The following is a 20,329-nucleotide window of genomic DNA, read 5'->3' as shown; positions in this document are numbered from 1 at the left end:
GGGTGCCTGAGGTTAAGCTGAGACACCTTAAGTATCTCACGTTAGGCACTACAAAATGGAGTGACCTAAAATCACACGCTATTGTTAATGTAAGCCATCGCCTTTGTCATACGTACTCTCTGTTAGCTGGATATTTAAATTCTGGTTGATATTATATTTTGTTTCATGCTTTCTTAAAAACACCTGGAGGGGAGGTGCAACCATAGCTACTGAAATAAATGGTTACTGTCCCCTGACCTGTGACAGCAGAATTTATCTTTTCTACAGCCCATGTGTGAGGGGCAGGAAGATAAGTTTCTCCTGCTCTTGCTTAGCTATTTGCTGTCAAAAAATCTTACTGTAACTTTTGTACAGTGAATATTTGTAACTGTTGTTAGTGTCAATATAATTTTTTGCAGTTACTGCACTTATTTACATTTTAATGGCCAAGTCAATAAAGATTTATGCACCTGTCATCTGAATTTTCCACAAAAGTGGTGAATGCTTCAAAGAACAATATCTCCTGCAGAATACTCCCCCTCCAAGCATCCTTTAAATGCCTTCATTGTTTTGGGAAACAGTAGGCTATCTATCAAAATAACCAACTCTCTCTTAAAGTCATAAGTCAAACCCAGCAAAATCTTGTGGCAGTCTTCATAGCAAAACTTTTGCATATTACAAAAACACTTGCTCGGGGACCAGTTTTTCTCTCTCTGTTTTTAAACACTATCCCTTGACTGGCAAAGTCTGGTTTATCACTTTGATATGCCTCAGCTGCACAAACTAGATTGTTTTTGTAGCTTGAGGAGATACGCTGCTTAGCATTGACCTTCTTTCGATTTTAATGCAGTAAAAGGTATAATTCAGAGCACTGCTCTGGGGGGTGTGAAGGTGCATCATTTTGGAGGGGCATGCTGCGCTCCAGTGTTCACTCCCACGCAGGCATACCCTCCTCCAAAAGGTGAAAGGAAAACCTGAAAGCATTCCCTCCACACCTGCCTGTGGTCTTGGTGCAGCCATTCAGGCTACCAAGGTACATGTGCACACTCTGGCCATACTTTTCTTGAAGGCAGCCACACTAGAAGCCTCTTTTATCCCTCCCCCCAAGAGGAGGCTCTGGCAAGACCCACATCACTGCTCTGCTGCCACGGCTCTGCAGGATCAGCTCCCTTTACATTCCTAGACTAATATGGTTATTTCTCTGCTGTCCATCCCTTGCTAGATTTTACAGTGGGCTGGTAGCTGCAGTGACAATGACAAGAAGCAGGCTCTTGCCAGAGCTCTGTTCTCTCTCCAGGGTGTGTTGCCACTCGAGGTCCATCCTGGCCCGGCAGAGATGAGCCAGCACTGTTCCAGCTGAAGCTCAGGGTCTCAAAGACATACAGAAGTACATCGTTTCCGATCAGTTTAGGCTGGGGTTCAATACCCAGATTAGTTTTAGGATAGAGTTCAGATTTGAGGCTGAAGTGAAGCCAAGGTTAGAGACCAGGCTCCGGCAACATCCCAGTTTCATGATCAGCTTTTGTAAGGTAACATTCATAAATCCTACTGTCTCAATCCTATCCCTTTCACTAGAGGCTGCCCAAGAGAGATATGTCAGAGATGCAGAGCTGGAGAAGCCCTGGCCCCTCAAATGGGTCTGGTGCAGAGATCTTCCCCTTAGGTACAGCCTGGCTCACCCGTGTTACATGGCTGTAAGCAAAACACTGTTAAACCTGCGGTACTTGCACTTGCTACAGTCTCCAGATCCTCGCAGCTTGAATATGAACACAAACATTCATCATGACACTGAAAGACATTTTCTCCCATACAGGCAATTCCCTGTCCAGCTCTGACTTTCCAGCTCCACCTCCCCAAGTCCCTGAGCCAGCCAAGTAATGCATCTTCACAATCAAAGGGGGGCTGCCGGGGGGGTGTCTTTCACTTCATCTTTTAAAACCTCAAGCTCTTTTCCCACCCCTGAGATATTCCACCCACTTTGACCCGGGGGGCAGAGCCCCGTGCCCTGCAGTCACCCCCCAGCACACGAAGTCTCTTCTCCCAGGTAGCAAACGATAGGACAACAGGAAACGGCTTCAAGTTGTGCCAGGGGGGGTTTAGATTGGATATCAGGAAAAATTTCTTCACTGAAGGGGTTATCAAGCATTGGAACAGGCTGCCCAGGGAAGTGGTTGAGTCACCATCCCTGGAGGTATTTAAAAGCCGTGTAGATGTTGCGCTGAGGGACATGGTTTAGTGGTGGACTTGGCAGTGTTTGGTTAATGGTTGGACTCCATAATCTTAAAGGTCCTTTCCAACCAAACCGATTCTATGAGCCTATGATGTTTCAGCGAGTTACGCGGCGCTGAGAAGCGTCGGCAGCGGCAGCACCGCCGGCCGCTCGCCCACCCCGCGCCCCCCCGCCCCCACCCGCGCAGCCCCTCTCCCCCCGGCAACGCCCCGCGGGCAGCGCCCCCTGGCGGCGGGGGGCTGCGGGCGCCGGCAGGCGGCGCGGGAAGCCGGGCTCAGGCGAGCGGCGCGGCGGGGCGAGCCCAGCGCTGAGCTCACCTCCCTCCGCCCCCCCCCCGCCCGCCTCCCCTCCTTCCTCCTCCTCCCGCGCCCAGCCTGCAGCCGGGATCTCAGTATTATGGCATCGAGGAGAATGGAGACCAAACCCGTGATAACGTGTCTGAAAACCCTCCTCATCATCTACTCCTTCGTCTTCTGGGTGAGTGCGGCGCGGGGCGGCGCGGATACTGACCGATCGCCGGGGCAGGGCCCGGCACCCCCGCGGCGGCCGCGGACCCCACCTGCCCGGGGCGGGCGGCGGGCGGCGGGGCCGGTGCCGGCCGCCTGCGGGCTGCGGGAGCTCCGCAGCGCGGCTCCGCCGGGAGGTCACCGGTATGCGGGGACGTAGCTCTATTGATGCCGGAATAGATATGTGCAAACATATATATATATGTATGTGTGTGTGTCTATATATGTGCGTATGTATATATGTGTGTATGTGTGCATACACACATATATATACGCACACATATATATAAAATAATTTTCTGTGCCTCGTCTTGCGGCGAGCAAATACGCCCGAGCCCCCGCGGGGGAAAGTTGCAGGGGTCTCCCCGGCTGCCGCGATGGCCGCCCCCTCCCTGGCCAGCTGGACCGGGGCGGCGGGGGGAGGGAGGCTGCGGGGCGGCCCCGCCGCTCTTCTCGCCGCTGCCTGCCGCATCCCCGTCCCGCCGCGGGGCCCGGCGGGGTGCCGCCTCCGCGCCCCCCCCCGGTGCTCGGCCCGGCTCTTACCTGGGCGCAGCGGCTGCTGCCCGCCGCCCGGTATATCCGCCGCGCTGCGTTTCGTAACCCGGCTCGGGCTCCCGTAAACCATTTTTATGACCCAGATACATTAATTGAGTTGCAGTGATTGACTGACGGGGAGCCGGGTTTTTTTCAGGCGACCCGGGAGGGTGGGGGTTTTCGGAGGGTCCTGGCCTGTTACTCAGCAGATCCCTGGCGTGAGCCGCGTGTTGTGGCGGGGATGTGCGGATGAAAAGACCTTTTAATGGTACATGGTGACAACGTACGATAACGGCCCCGCTGTGTGCTGTTAGAGACCGTAATCTGCACATCACCGATACAAGGCGCTGAAGCGAATTTGTCACTTCCTAAGCAAGGGAAGATGGTTGTGTATTACCGTTTTAATAGCTTTATGCTGTGAAACGGAGTAACTCAAATTGTCATCATTCTGCTTAAAAACACATTCCAAACAAATAGTTGCTTATTCATGGCAATAACGTTTTACATCTTTACAGTCAACATACAACTTTTCGTGTTTCAACTTCAACTTAATAGGCTTTTTTATTAAAACAAAAGCATAACCAAAAGTCGTTTTGCTAATCCATACTGGCAGTACCTCTGCGTTACTGACCTCCCCACCCGCCAGCATTTAACATACCCCCCTTCTTTTTTAACAATTTTGGTGGTAACCGCAGCAGATGTGTCTGATGACTGAAATGGATAGGAGACTGGAATAATCTGTTGGGTTTTTTTGTTGGCAAGTAGATCCTTCACGCTAGTCTCAAGGAGGTAGGTTGCTAAGTTTATACACTTGCCACAATTTAAAGATTCATCCTTTCCAATGCTCTGCTCTCAACGGACCTACGAGAAACCCCTCTTCTTCCTGTGATTAATGAGCAACTGCAGGAGCTCTGGTGAATTCACGGTATCTTTTCAGATTACGTCTTTTTAAAAGTGACCGCTGTATCTGCTGTAGCCTGAATAAACAGAGGACTTAAATTGGCATGCCCGTCGAGCTAGCACATTTCATGAACGCTAATCTCATTAAAAAAAGAGAGAATTGTACATTGAGCCAAGCAGCTGGCTCAGGGCATTTGCTCTGTAGGCTGTCATGATGCCAGGCCAGGTTGACAGCTGGGACCTCGTAGGGTAAATAACACAGCTGAGCTCTGGTTTGGGCTACAGCAATGCGTCTGTGCTGGTGGGATGCTCTAGTGCAAATTCTTTTCCTCTGAACTGTCTGTCAGGCTCCCATGTGTCCCAGTCTTCTCCAAGGGCATGACCTGCTAATGGGGCTCTTCCAGTTATTTAACACCCGACAGCCATCAGGGTGTTTGTCTGTTTGTCCTCTTCCTTGAGCCTGGAAAAGGAGGAAGAAAATAAACGGTTGGAGACAGAATGCTGCAACCATGAGCAAAAGAGAACGAATTTCTTTTCCGTCATACTTGCTGTTGCATCTGGTTTCCCAAGGCACCAACTTAGGGAAACCTAGGCAGATCTCAAGGGAGAAGACAACAAAGGGCTCGGTAAAGGTCCAGAGTAGTTGAGAGCAGATCCTAAGTCTTCATCAGTTGTTCCTCTTTTTAGCATGGAAGAACAAAAACTAATTCACATTTTTGGCTCCTTTCTGGGCTTTGAATCAACCCATTTAGTATAAACTGGAGCAAGGCTGCACCTATTGCCATGAGTAGAGCAGAAACATGGTGTGCTCTGGCCGTATCCTTATTTTCTTTTTACAGGCAAGTTTGAGAGCTGAGGGATGCATGGAGTTGTCTCACCCTCCCTCCAATATTTTCTGAGGTGCTCTTTGTACTTTCACAAGCTACTGGCTCCAGAGTCAGCATAACTCAAATTCGGTCCTCGTGAATTCTCAGAGCTGAAAATATGGGAAGGATTCAATAGGAGGAACTATTTTAAAAATTTATTCCTTGGACTTATCTAAATACCAGAAGCAAAACATGCCAGTACCACAAATGGCTGGTTTGTAGAATTTTATTCTGACGGCTTACCCATGTTTTTTTGAGAGGTTGTAAGCTAATTTCTGAGGGAGAAAGCCCTGCGTTGCTCAGCTGCAGTTTCTATGGGTTTTTTCTTGCTGTGAGGATGGAGTTGCAGTATTATAACACATGGAGGGAAGTGTTCCTGTGACAGGGAGGTATGTGGTGGAAACCCTTCGGATATCTGGCCAGGTGGTTATGGATTGTGATGTGAGGGGACAGGGCGAGAAAATGCTTCTTTGAATCCAGTGAGCTGTTTTGAAACATCCAGAAGGACTTCTCTGTGTGTACATCGTTTATGAAAGAAGAAAATCTATGTATGCAGAACGTTCCTATCACGAGTGATTATTTGTCAGGGTTAAATATGAATTGCATTTGCATCAATGGGTGAGATGTATCTAGATGAAGGCTTTTAGTATAAGCATTAAATGAGGCTCCACTGACTGCATGGGAGCTGCAGGGCAGTAATGAGACATGGTTCATTCAAATTTCATACTGCATAGCTTGTTCCTTTCCAAATAGGTTTTATTTAATGGTATTTGTTATTTTGATAGCTTCCTCTCCTCCCCCTCACCCCTACTTTCCAACTTCTTTTCTGTAAATGTATCAACATGGTAAAAAAATTCCATAAACAGAGATAACAAGCTTTTTATGTGCTCATATGTATTGTTATTCATAGTACACATTAAATGCCTAGGGTTACCGCTTTTGGTCCTTAAGGGATGTAGTAATAAAAATTCAACAGCCGTTTTTTTCCTAATCAGAATTCTGTACTGAATGCATCTGGTTTGGAACTAGTAGATTAAAAAAAGGCAGTAAAAGCACTGCTTGTCTGTTAGCTGATTTTTTTTTCCTTTTGGGTATCATAAATTGCTTGCATAGAAATCCTAGATATAAGCTCTTTTGTTTTTAAGGGAAGATGAATTTTGGATTAGAATTCAAAGTTAGTTTCTTATGGGGGAGTGAAACCTTTAAGCACCCCTCAGAACCTTGTATTTATTTAGTACTTAAGTGATCTTGTGTGTTAAAATGTATGTATACTTAATATTTCATTGTAGGCTTTGAAATATGTTTTGTTATCAAATTAACAGCCCGCCTCAATGTGTTTTGGGAGGGAGTTTTAAGGGTGCATGCACTGGTCCTTAAAGTTGTAGAGATGCAGAAAATGGGTTTCATCTTCCATGGAAAGCTTGTCGTTGCCCCAAACAGGCACCGTAGCAAAGTGATTAGCTTCCTATTTTAGGCCCTATGAGACACTTGGCACTCAACTGAGTGCTTTGCGTGCGCTGTTCTGCTGGTATGGGCGTTTCTTGCTGTTAATTAATGTAATAAAAGCGTATAAGTAGAGCTTCCATTCAGATATTTTTCCAAGGTGGGTCACTGGTACGAAGAGCGTCTTCTGCCCAAGACTGATGTTTTGGATACCAAATTAGCTTCTTAGAACTTGGCTTGTCTTTTGCTATGTGATAAAATCAGAACTCAGATACCTGTTTGGCATATCCAAGTTTTTATTGCTTGGAAAATGGACCTGTGCATCCTGGTACAACTCCTTGGAGGTTAGCAGGTGGCAGGAGAGCCGTGGACTGGAGCGTGGCGGGACAGGTAAGGGTTGCTGGGCTGCGAGGCCACAGCCGGCACTGTGGTTTTAAAACAGCTTGAAATTGCATGTTTCCTTATCATTCATCTTCTTTTAGCCAGTTCCTCTGATGGCCGCGGGAATGCGGTGTCCCAGGCGTGGAGGGGTCAGGTGATCAGAAGATGTCTCCATGAAAGATGAGGTGCTCAAGGCCTCTCTGGAACAGGGGGCAAGGGGAGAGCTGGTGTCTACTTCGGAGAAGTGGCCCCACCATCTCCCTCTTCTCTCAGGCTTCCCCGAAAAGGAGATTGCTGGCAGGGGGCTGGGAGCGCTGCGGCATCGGGGCAGGCAGCTCCCGGTCTCACACTGCAGTGTCACAGCAGAGGTGGCATTCACCCACCATTTTGGGAGCTCGCAAAGCTGTTTTCTGGGAGATTCCTGACACAAAGAGCAAGCGCGATGGCCTGCTCCGTAACATGAATTTATGGCTGAACTGCTGACCCATCTTCGAATGCAGCCGTTCGAGCTGTGCATTATAATATGGGATTAAATTTGCCTGTCCCTTTGAGTTACTAGTGGCATTAGTCATCTTCACTATGAATGTCCAGCTGGGTTGCTGAAATTACTGGTTTTCTCCTCAGAACTTCTTTCCAGTGCTTCTGCATTGGTTTCTGGATGTGTCTGGTCTTTTTAATGCTTATAATTTTTCTTTTAATTTTTTTTAGTATCTGTTAGCAGGCAGTTTTAAAGGAAATATTTTGGGAAATGTTTTAGCTTTCCCACGTGGCTTAGATTGCTCAGTCTTTTGGTGGTTCCATTGACTGCAAAGTCATCATCGCTATTCTTTTAGAAAGAAATTTTATTATTTGTATGTAATTACCTGAAATCCAGAAAAATTGCACTCTCAAAAATGTACAATATCCCCCTCATGGCAGATTTGAAGTGCTCCATTGTTCGGGCACAAACCTCATGCAGTTGCCTCCTTAAGTCACACAGAATCACAGAATCACAGAATGTTAGGGATTGGAAGGGACCTCGAAAGATCATCTAGTCCAATCCCCCTGCCGGGGCAGGATTGCCTAGACCATATCACACAGGAACGCGTCCAGGCGGGTTTTGAATGTCTCCAGAGAAGGAGACTCCACAGCTGTTTTGTGTTCTGTTCTCATAATGACATACATGAAAGATTAAAGATAATGGTGTTTTCTTGTGAGCATAGCCCAAGGTGAATTCTGTTGGCTAAATAAATAACTGGATTAAAAAAAAAAAAAAGGGCTAGATGGTGTTTAAAAACATAGCTCCAGAGTCAGCTTTCTGAGTTCTCTGTTGGGGTACTTACCCAACTTGGCTTAGTTTTGCGGGTTTTTTGGTGTGTTTTTTTGTTTGTTTTTATCACAGCTGTGGTGTAAAACACCCTTAATGACAGTCCTAATGGAGGGGAGACATGCCAGCATGACAGCTCTGGTAAGCGCGAGTAAACAGAGAAGATAAAGCTGTGACTTCCACTTGTGCCCCGTCGCGAGTGCTGGGGCTGTTCTGGCTGGTGTGCTGGGAGGAGGTGGAGGGGCCATCCCTGCCTGTCCCCTGGGGTCACCTGTGGGTGGGATAATGTGGGGCAAAAGCTGCCGTGTGGTGTTGGTTGTGCCTTCAGACATCGCGAGGATCTCACACTGCTGTCCTCCTTGGCAGGGAATTGGTTTTACGAGTGTAGTCAGCTTGTGTATTTTGGAGCAGAGGAGTTGGCAAGTTGGTGTAGTTTTTGCATTGCTGATGCCCATGCATGTTCTGAAAATTATGTGTATGGTACAAATTAGCATTGTATACCTCATTTAAGAGAGTAATTGACTTTACAGCTGGTTAAGTGCTCCTTTTCTTGCTGTTTATGAAACTATGCTTACGTCTTGATGAAGTACCTGCTACACCTTGAGTTTGTATCATCTGGACAGTTCTCTAGTTTGGGGATGGTAACTTTTTCACATTAACCCGTCAGTTTGGACTGGTGAAGAGGGATAATGGGTGACTTGAAGTGTTTCAGTTATATTTGGGAAGATACAGGATGCATACATGAACAAGCAGTGGCAGAAGTTCTTGCTCTTTCACAGGTGATGGGGTAGGGGTGTGGAGGAATACTGCTGTGTGTGTAGTAAACACTGTGTCTGTTTAGCGTTCACTCCTGCTCTCAGCAACCTGTTGTGTGGCCTAAACAGCGTAAAAACAAATTCTAGGAAAGGGTGCTGGGGAGGCCTTGTTAGCACTTTTCCCTTGAAAAGGCAGTAGAGTCCTTTTTCTTAGATGCTGATTCATACCAGCCTTGCTCATCAAGGAAACGGGGGCAATTATTGTAGGTAAACCAAGGGAATTTAAAATGTGTCCAAGAATCTGATTTTATCTCTGATGATGTGACTATTTATCAATTCCCTGTGCTGTCAGGGAGGTAAATTAGGTTACCTGGTACTGTTAGTTGTCTCCATCTCTGTTTCTTTATCATAATTTCTTCAGTTGTTGCAACTGTCCTACAAATTTATGTGCCAATGAGTTAATAGATGAATATCTAGAAAGGCTCTTTGTGCATGTGAGCTTGCAGAAACATCTCCTTCAATCTTTCACATGCTTTTTAAGTCCAATTATACTTGTTTCAGAGATGTTAGCTTTACTGTAGTACCAAGTCTGTTCTGCATCCACCAAATTAGCAGGTGAAAATCCTGTTGACCTCAGTGTCTTGCAAACCTAGGTGGCTGAATCTTTAGAATAAAATACAAGACTCCAGAGGTGACTATAGGGAGCAGATGACAGTTACCGTAAGGCCATTTTTATTTGCATAATGTTATTTCTTTAGGCTCATCACTATTAATTAGCATTTAATCATCTCTCAGAGAATAGATCCTTCCTGTCGGTAGAGCAGGCCTTTTTCCATCTTAGCTCTCTCTCACTGTGGTGGGCAGATGGCTTATATGTTCTGTCTTTATAGCAGTTCTGAATTATGAGAGGGAAGCATTTAAATTTCTCTTGTACTAAAGGGACTCTGAAGCATGGCACGCTCGTGTTTTACTGGATTATCATTATTTCATAGCTGTGATGGTTCTTCGAGCTCTGGGAGCAGGCCACAGGATTTTTAGGAGCTCTAATAAAAGAATGGAAGCGATGCTGTTAATATTAATTTTGCCGTAATTTCCACGCAGTGTTTTGCAAGATGTTTTCCAGATGTTCTTTTTTCATCTATATGGTTCTGGGGATAGTGCTAAAATCCTTAAAGAAGCAAGCAGCCCCCCTTCCCTCTCTGTTTCTTGCTTTCCCCATCTCCCTGAATTGCTGTGCTGAGTGCAGGTGGTGGCTGGTCACTGTGCGGTGTCCACAGTGACACCCTCCCGGAGCCCAGGCTGGATGCACCACAAGGCAGGAGGACTCTGCAGAGCAGCCCAGGCTGGGCAGAAGGCTGAAATTGTGCCGTTGTTTCTTTCTGGGAGTTACTTGCTGTGAGCTTTGAGAAAAGGTTGGATTTGGTTTGGGCTGCGTGTGGATTTGGATGGATCAGGTTGAAATGTTCTTTTTTTCTATTCAAGCAGGTTTTTTTAAAGAGTTTATTTGCTAGGAGAATGTGATGGTGTGAATAGTGAGGTGATGGACTTAATCTGCAAATGTTTGTGGATCTTGGGAGCAGACCTAAGGAAAAGGTTGGCATGCTTATATGGCTCAGCAGAGAAGGAGGAGAGAAGAGGAGAGGGTGAAACTCTGTAAACTTCATGGGAAGAGGAGTACTTACCTTTCCCTAGAACTGAGAAGTGAAGGACCATTCACTCTATGAGCCTGCTGTATGACCTTTACAGCCTCTCAGTACTTTAATACCTTTGAATAGGAATGAGCAGCTCAGACCTGCTGATGCCACAGGATTGAAGTTATCAGTGAAGCCAACAAGTTCTTCGGGGTCTTGTTCCTGACCAGACTGCAGGTACTGCTTCAGAGAATATAGCACATGGGAACGAAAATTGTGCTGATCCCCACCAGCAAAGTATGTTTACAACTCACCCGTAGCACACGAGAAATTATTCTTATTGCAAGGACCTAAGTATATTCCCAGTGACTGAAGTTTCAGCTAGACCGTGCTGATTTAATCCTTTGGTAAGTTTTAAAAGCATTTATCATTTGGATGGAGTTTCCGATGAGCTGGCCTCCATCTGGCAACAACTTTGAAGGGTTTAGAAAATTCCTTTCAGCATTTTTGGCAACAGAATATGAAAAAGTGCTCGTTTTGTATGTTTCTAAAAATAAATGGGAGCTATATCAAAACCTGAAATTTTTGATGGCGGTAGTCCTCTCAGGGATGGAAACTGTCAGTGATTTGGGAAATCCTAAAAAAGTGAAGTTTCCAAAGCAACAAGAGTTTCCTGAATATGCCAGGTAACTTCGGTGTTCTTTTTAGTAGCTGGACTTGAAACTTAGGCCAGTTTATGGCATCATGGGTTGTGTCATGGCATGTGTTGAATCAGTCCAATTAGGCAGAACCAAGGCTTGCCGTTTTGAAGATCTATAAAGTGCGTTGGCTTCAAAGTCATATCTGGGGCTTGGGGCCCAACCAGAGTTGAAAGTCTGTAGCAGAGATGGGGAACCTGGGGTCTGTGGGCCCGTGCAGTCTGCAAGGGTGTACGCCTGGATCGGGATTTTTGTCCACGTTAGAAGATAACGCAAAGGTGCATGAGAGCGTGCAGCTTGCCTGAGGCTGTCCAGATGCTCTACTCTGACCTCACCAAAGCAAATGTGAAGGACATTGTATACTGTTTACGGAAACACGTGCAGATCAATTCCAAAAGCTATTTGATGTGGAGGATTGCTGCAAATCTCCTGTGGTGAAGGGGAGGGGGAAAGATCCCATGATTTCTGTTGTGTTCCCTTATAGTCTCCTGGCCAAAGCATTTTCGTTACAACTTGCTGTTGCCACCACTGCATCACAAGACAATCAAAACACCAGAAATCTGTCAGGAAACTTGCAGCTTTTATTCTTGCAGGAATAGGTTAAGATAAAAGAGAGGACACTTTCCAGGTATGTATTAAGAGAAGAAAAGATGGAAACTCAATCCTCCTGTATGCGATTCACTTCAATAGTACTTAACATCTAACTGGCTCTAATTAGGCTTGGAATGATAACATAATTAAGTGCATGTCACTTCTGTTTCCCTTTGAAAACAAAGAGGAAACAGAAATACAGATAGATTACCCCCAGTACCTTGGCTCTCTCCCTGATGGCTGCATCTCATAGCTGGGATAATTTTTACTGGTGCAGCTGCCCTGTGCTGGGTGTAGGACTCACTGCTCTGTGGCGTGCACTGATTGCAGATAGAGCATGATTCAATTTACCTGTAAAATAATGTCGTATGGGAAACCAGCAGCTGATATTGTTGCATGTTTAGAGATTTTTTTTTTTAACTTGCTCTTGGTTTACAGGTCATTGATACTGCGTTAGAGCTGCCTTTTTATACAGCTGCGTCTTCGAGTCAGTTGAAGCAGACCCAGTTTGCAGTTGCTAGGTAATGTTGAGATCAGCTTGCATATTATCTGGGACCAAGTTTCTCTTTCCAGTGTACTTCAGGAAAAAACTGCTGAGTTAAATTATGCAGCTCAAATGACCTAGAGGCTTAAATTGATCTCTCTTGTCCCAGAACAACTTACAGACCATCTATGCACCACTTGCAGACTTTAGGGTTTTTTTTCGCATGTGAGTGCAGTTTAAAAACTCCTGAAGAAAGAAACAGGACCTCAAGACGTCAGGGAGCTGGCTGTCAGGAATATTTCAGTATTATTTCCTGGAACATACCAGCCAAGCCCCAGTGTCTTCCTTGCTGCCTCTTTTCATGAAACAGGGGATGATGCAAAGGGATCGGATCAGGATTTACTAACGGAAGGTCACACCTTTCAAAAAGAAAAAAACTGTAGTTCATGGGAACAACATTACGTGTTTATATTTGTCAGGGCAGGTAAGACTGAGGATGTGTACAGCCTTTCTAGAAGGCAGCAAGACCTTGCTGTATTTACTGAGTATGTGTAGGATCATTGCAGCTTTCAGAGTGCTTGTGCAAAACTCTTGCTGGCAGGATGGGGCAACTGTTGTCTTTTCCAATGGCCTTGTACGCAAATACATTCTTATGGAAAAATACTCCTTTTTGAATCTTTCCCCTTTGGTCCTCCTCCTTCAAAGAGATGCTTTCATTGAGTATCCTTCCAGCATGGAAAGGGCAGCTCAGTGCCCTCTGTCCCCCTGCCTGGCGCTGAGCTCACCCACCCTCGGCCCTGTTTACTGGCACGCTCACCAGAGAGCCATGCAAGACAGGACCATTGGTCCTTGCCCCGTCTGAGGTGGTCCCTGCCGCAGTTGGGGGTCAGCCAGCAGCCAGCTGGCCGGGGTCTGCCCTGGGGCGGGCAGGCGTGGGGTGGGCTGCAGTGCTGTGCTCGATGGCCTGTGAAATTGCAAGCTGCAAGAGATGTACTGGACCAACCAGTGTGGTAATAAACCGAGTATTTCGTCCAGCAATTGTGTTATTTTCAACTGAGACCAGCAACAAAAATAAAACCTCCCACTTCCAGGAGTTTTGTGTTTTGTAAGCAACAGCTAGTTGCTTTCTGACTTGAAAGATGGTTGTACTTAAAATAGGTACATCTGTGGGAGAGAGAATTTTCAGCTGGTGAAGTTGTTCAAAATTATATGGAAAAGTTGCTTCAGTTTCTGTGAGCTAGCATGATATGCCTGTAATACTTATGCAGAAAATGAGTGCTCTTTAACACAAACTAAACCTGGTCCCTATCGTACAGAAACCTGAGGATGCTGCACCATAGCTATTTTTTAACAGAAGTATCAGATTTAAAGTGTTCCCTCCCCCCTCGCTCGCTGACCTCAGATTGCCAGGGGACAAGACAGGATTAATCCCTGTACCTTGAAGAATATCCAGTATTAAAGCAAGGAACTGGGCTGTTTCCTAGAGCAGTGCAATTCCCAAATGATCAAGAATATAACCGAGCCACAACTTAGTTGATTAGCCAGTCAGTCTCACCTCTGTGCCCGGCAAGATCACGGAGCGGATCCTCCTAGAAACTATGGTAAGGCACATGGAAAATAAGGAGGTGATTGGTGACAGGCAACATGGATCCACTAAGGGCAAATCGTGCCTGGCAAATTTGGTGGCCTTCTACAACGGGGTTACAGTGTTGGTGAATAAGGGAAGAGCAACTGATATCATCTACCTGGACTTGTGCAAAGCATTTGATACTGTCCTGCATGTCATCCTTGTCTCTAAATTGGAGAGACATGGACTTGATGGATGGACCACTCAGTGGATAAGAATTGGCTGGATGGTTGCACTGAAAAAGTTGCGGTCAACGGCTTGATGTCCAAGCGGAGACCAGTGACGAGTGGCGTTCCTCAGGGGTCGATATTGGGACTGGCACTGTTTAACATCATTGTCAGTGGCATGGACAGTGGGTTGAGTGCGCTCTCAGCAAGTTTGCCGTCAACACCAAGCTGTGTGATGCAGTTGACACGCTGGAGGGAAGGGATGCCATCCAGAGGGACCTTGACAGACGTGAGAGGTGGGCCCATGCAAACCGCATGAAGTTCAACAAGGCCAAGTGCAAGGTCCAGCAGGTGGGTCGGGGCAATCCCAAGCACAAATACAGGCTGGGCGGAGAATGGATTGAGAGCAGCCCTGAGGAGAAGGACTTGGGGGTGATGATTGATGAGAAGCTCAACATGAGCCAGCAATGTGCGCTTGCGGCCCAGAAAGCCAACCGTATCCTGGGCTTCATCAAAAGAAGTGTGTCCACCAGGTCGGGGGAGGTGATTCACCCGCTCTACTCTGCTCATACGAGTACTGAGTTCAGCTCTGGGGCCCCCAACATAAAAGGGACGTGGAGCTGTTGGAGCGAGTCCAGAGGAGGGCCACCAAGATGATCAGAGGGCTGGAGCACCTCTCCTATGAAGACAGGCTGAGAAAGTTGGGGTTGTTCAGCCTGGAGGAGAGAAGGCTCTGGGGAGACCTTCTAGCAGCCTTCCAGTGTCTGAAGGGGGCCTATAGGAAAGCAGGAGAGGGACTTTTTACAAGGGCATGTAGTGATAGAATGAGGGGTAATGGTTTTAAACTGAAAGAGGGTAGGTTTAGACTAGATCTTAGGAAGAAATTCTTGACTGTGAGGGTGGTGAGACACTGGAACAGGTTGCCTAGAGAAGCTGTGGATGCCCCTTCTGTGGAGGTGTTCAAGGCCAGGTTGGATGGGGCTTTGAGCAACCTAGTGTAGTGGAAGGTGTCCCTGCTTATGGCAGGGGGGTTGGAACTAGATGATCTTTAAGGTCCCTTCCAACCCAAACCATTCTATGATTCTGTGTTTTATTCTTTTAATTTCGTGAAGTGCTTGGCTTTGCAGTTTCATGCCAGGTGTTAGACCAAAATGACTTCCTATTTTTTCCAGCACTGTGGAATATGTGAAATATGTAAGATGGCAGACCGCTAAATCTGAAGGATATCAAGAAGAATTTCATGCTAAGACTTTGCTCTTAGGCAATCAGTCATGTTATTAATGATAGAAAAATAAGAGCCACCTCGTAAATGAGAAACAGACAGTTAACCAGTTTTTCTTCTAGTTCTATTCACCAGCCAATCAGTTGTGCACTGACACCCGAGTCTGTGTGGCAGTAACAATTGCCTTCTGAAAGCATATTTGCTCTATATCATGTTAGTGCAGTACTGGTAAGCAAAAGGATATGATATAAAAAGACATTTTAAGAGTAATTAAATCAGCTGAGGTTGATGAGTACATGTGGGTGGACCGAGCTTTGTCCATATGAAACATATAAAATAACTTGCAAAGTCATCTTGCTCTGCTTAAAATCAGCAGGAACCATATATGACCAGACTGTCCTATGCAGTCAGCTGATTGATTGCTTTTGAAATTCACCCGTGCTTAATATTCAGGTTCGGTGAAACAGAAGGTTATTCTGGCTTGGATCCCACAGAATTCCCATAGAGTTGGGATTGGGAGGGTTTATCACTCGTGCTGGATATTTCAGCAGGATAAACTTATTTTCCCTTCCTCTGTCAAGTCAGAATTGTTAAGTTCTGCCTCCAGTCTCTAGGCTTGCTTTGGTTGCCCTTTGATTTTGCAGCACGACGTCATTTCACAAGAAGGTGTGCACTCCTACAGCATGGTGGTTCCACTGAAGCTTGGATGGACCTCAAAAGAGGTAGAATTGAGTTTAAAATTTTGCAACTTTTATGAAAACAAAGCCTAAACTAAAGAACGCGAGAGCAAAAGACTCAATCTGTAGATGTGTTGATGAGATAGTGTACTGCGAGATCACACGTGAGTCAGCTGGGGGATGAATAAATGCTGAGTATTATGGCCAGCATCAGAGGGCATGGCAGAGTCCACATTGTTTGGATTAAATTCAGAAAAAAATGGAGCCTGGCTGCTCCCTGTATGTTGTAAGGTGGGGTTTTTTGCAACATTGACAGCTGTGTATTATGTTTTCTCTGTTCTTCAGATACTGTTGTTCTTAAGAAGCATTGGGTAATTATTTAGGAGAAAACTAAATCTTAAGATTTATTTACCAGTGGTAGTCGTTAAAAAATAATAGTCGTCATGCTCATTATAAATGGAGACACTAACGCAAGTCAAGCAGTATGTCTAAGGAACAGTTTGGTCAAATTTGGCAAGCTGTGAATCAGTTATTTTAAGTCCCTGACTCTAATAATTATTACATTTTAGCACTCACTTTGACATCTTATTTCAATTGCAGGAATAGCAAGCTGAAATAAAAAATGCATTTAACCTGCTGCTAAGGTAGCCTGTAGGGTATGGGAATATTTCTGAGAAGTCTAATGAATTGCTTGTGGAAGGAGATTATTGGATGGAGCAGCTGGCTGTATCTGAACTACGAAATTAGTAGATTGTGATGCTTCTTTATTCTGAAGTTGCACACACAATGCACTGGAAAAAGCATTTCAGGTTGCCCAGTATCTTGGGAGAGGGAGCAGAGCTGCCAGTGCATGACAGCAGGCCTCCAGGTGAGTGGGCTTCCACAGCTGGGAATGATCCAGACAACTTTCCTGACTTCATAGATCAGGCAAGCCCTTTTGTGGGAAAAAAAAAAAATAATTTCCCCTCATGCAGGGCATAGGGGGGATAGTTTTCCTTCAAGGCAATAAGTGCACATTTCTGTAGATGGATATTCACCTCGATTTTGAAAGATGATTTGGCTGGGGAGCAGGCATGTTGACACGTGTACCCCAAAGGAAGGAAACTCAGTGTGCCTGCTTAAGAATGTCCTCATCCTCTTTGTGCTAAGTGTCAGTGATCTGTTCTCTCCATGGTATGTAGCAAGTGTGGCAAGCAGGATCAAGTTTAAATGCTGACCTCCAGAACAAGCTAGTTTCCTTCCTTTTACCCTGCTGCGGACGTGAAGATGATATGGAGAAGGATTTTGCTAACATGTAGCTCTGGTTAAAGACCAGTATGCAGAATTTTGTGGTTTGTGGATTCTGCCAGATTTTCTGAGTGAGATTGCCAAGTGCTTCTAGGAATGTGATTGGTTTCTTAGCTAAAGAAGGATTTATCTCTAGTTTACTCGTGCAGTGGATGCTATGACAGCTGCAAAAACTTATTAGCAGTTTTCTTTGCTAAATTTTAATTGGACAGCTACAAAGTCGAGTCTGCATGGGGATAGCAGCTCTCAGGAGTCTGCTTTAGCAGTAGCACCTACTGGGGCTGAGGCTGAGTTGTGCTGGGAAGGACAGAGTGAGCTTCCCAAGCTGCCATTTAAGGCTAGAACAGGTTGTGGGGATGAGGGCTTCAGGGAACTTATTGCTCAGAGGAAGCATTTAGTTTGGGGATTTCTTCAAGAAGGGAGTTTGTTCATGCTGAGAGCCTATTCTTATCCCATAGTGCAGGTCTTTGTGTTCTCCCACACCCCAGTGAGGCCCTTCTGGAAGAAGTTAATGCTGGCTGCCCTTGGTTTTGTGTCAGTGTTAAATCAAAGTTTTTCACTAGCCATAGATTCAGGTGTATTTTGTTGTGGTGGGTAGAGGTGGGGACAGCTTATGGAAAGGTCCAACACCTTGTGGAAAGGTGTGACCATTCATCCTAGTATGCATCTTGAACCTGAGTGTGTTTGGGTGAATGGCAGGCTGGTTTTCTTCTGATGATCCCCGTGCAGTTTTAGCCTAACGTCTCTTGTAATGGCTATTGCTCAGCTGGTCAGGCTGAGAGCAGAGCAGAATAGTTTAGAGCAGTCACTGTTTTGTTCTTATCCTCTTGTACGGTCTGGTGAACAGGAGGGGAAAGGGCTCAGCAGGGACTCAGCAAAAGGTCATTAATTTTTCTGACTTTCCTGGACCTTGCTACCTAAAGAAGAGAATTTACATGTAAGCTACAGCATGATTTCTGTTTCCCACTTCTTCTCCCTAAGTGGAATCATGTAGAGACAGAGAAGACTGGCCTGTGGCTTAGTTCATGCTTTGGTATCTTTTATCACCTTATTTGGCACAGTTTAAATTACACTTTTCAAATGGTAAATTGCGAGTTGCTTAGGAAAGACTTCTTAATGCTATTTTTGCTGGCAGTTTATTTCATCCTTTTCATGTAAGTAGTACCAATCTAGTATCTAGTGGGGCTGCCTGCTAAGCAGTAACAGATGGCCCATGCTAGCTAGGACAGGAAGGATCATAGGGGTAGGAGCCAGTGTTATCTACGTATGTGTTTTGGATTGCATCACAAATGTTTCCCAGGAGGGAGCACAGCTGCCACTGGAATTGTGGAAATCTGATTTCTGGTATTCTTTATTACAAATCTTGGCATACTTGAAAATTAACGTATGTGGTTCATGTTGGGCTATATCAATAATAGTGAAATTATACCCCTTCTTGGATAAAATCGCTGTGCTTGCTGGTTTTCTCCTTTTTTTTTTGGGCTTATCCTGTAATCAAAAATACTGTGTATTTTGTATACAGAAGAGAGCATCCAGTTCCATTATGTAATCTTGCTTCTATGTACACTCTACCACAGGATGGCCTGAAAATGTAGTAACTAATGCAAAACTGAAGGAGGAGAAACAGAATTAGTCGTAGACATTTCAGACCAGTTTTTCCCCCACTAGCTTTGCGCCTGCACTAAAGTGCTTAGGTACCATGATGGACAAAGGCCGAAGAGGAGAGGGGGATGTGTCAGAAAGTGGCTGCCTTGCAGAGCTCCTGTTCTGGGGCCATCTCTTCTTAACACGGGGCTGGCAGCATCCTCCATGCTCCAGCTTGGTTTTCATCTGTAGCAGCAGGCACATCTCTCAGGGGGCAGGGAAAAAGCATAGGTGAAGAACACTGTGATCTTAAATTCGGTCTGTGGAGGTAAATCTTTGATTCTGCTAAGGTGGCTAAGGCTTAGCCACAACCACTGAAATTACAGCTTGCTTTGTGTACTGTATTACATTGGATGTTCGTCAAGGCGCCAGCAGGCAAAGGCCAAGAGATCCTAGACGTGGCTGTGTGGTTGTGATTTGGTAAATCAGGCCTTTCAGAGGCCTCTTACAGTATATATTGATATCTGTCTCCTCTTGACACTAAGAAACCACGTGTCTGGGAGGCAGGAAGCTGTCCTTTTTCACTTGAATAAAAATGGGAGAAGCTTCTTACTGAAAAATTCCTTCTCAGACATGGGAAAATCTTCACTTTGTGAGTTTGTTCTTTTGTTGTTGTTGTTGTCCTAGGAACTTCCCATGCAAATCCAGTTTAGAAGTTAACATTTAATTCAGTTCTCCCCCTGCCACAGTTATGAACTTAAATCCTTTTCCTTCCCCCTGGATGGACAGAGGGTAAGCAGCCCTTGCTTCATGTAAGGTAACTAGAGCTTATGTCAACCATGGGATGACGTAATGTTCTGACTTCTTTCCTCAACAGTAGGATAATAACCTGTAGTAGATAAAACACATTACAAGTGCCCAGAGAATGATGTGGAAGATGACCTAAGGTGATCCTATTAGGCTGAGACCTTCTCCTTGGGTAGCTGAGCAAGGGGAAGACACTTCTCCTCAGCCTGGCCTGGAAGCATTTGTCTCACAACTTGGTTTATGAAAGTTGCACTTTCCTAGTGTTGCACCACTGTGATGACAGTAGTTTCTGCTGTCTTGACATCTATCTTTTGAGCATAAGCAGAAAAGATTGGCAATGTGTTATGAAAAGATCAATGAGGACTGCCTCTGAATTGCCCTGGGAGAGAAGAGGAGACCAGGTAAGGCAGTGAAAACTCCTTCTCCCTGGCCTGAACCTGGAAGTTCATTTCAAGGCTTGTTCTGTCTGAAGAAGAGTAGCCTCCGTCATCTGCCTTAGGAATGTTTCCGTCTTGGGCATATGCAAGTCAATTGCATGGTCTTTTTGTGATACATCTGCAAAGCCCTGTTTCTGGGTACAGCCTTCTGAGAGTAATTCTGTGCGAGGCTCTTAGTTTGGCAGAAATCAGCTCAAATATAAGGAATGTCCAAACT

At 45.6% G+C, this 20,329-nt stretch overlaps 1 protein-coding gene across 1 annotated transcript in view; it reads left to right on the top strand.

The window, feature by feature from the left end:
* The first annotated feature begins 2,494 nt into the window (after positions 1-2,494).
* The window catches only part of TSPAN7 (tetraspanin 7), a 102,743-nt gene continuing 84,908 nt past the window's right edge, over positions 2,495-20,329 (top strand). The window contains exon 1 of the mRNA XM_068423831.1: positions 2,495-2,686. Within this exon, the coding sequence (XP_068279932.1) occupies positions 2,606-2,686 (81 nt within the window). The 5' untranslated portion in view covers positions 2,495-2,605. The remainder of the gene's footprint in view (positions 2,687-20,329) is intronic.

This window comes from Nyctibius grandis, chromosome 2 (genome assembly GCF_013368605.1).
Source record: "Nyctibius grandis isolate bNycGra1 chromosome 2, bNycGra1.pri, whole genome shotgun sequence".
NCBI lineage: Eukaryota > Metazoa > Chordata > Aves > Nyctibiiformes > Nyctibiidae > Nyctibius > Nyctibius grandis.
The sequence above is the reverse complement of the archived record's forward strand: the minus strand, read 5'-3'. Positions and strand labels throughout refer to the sequence as shown.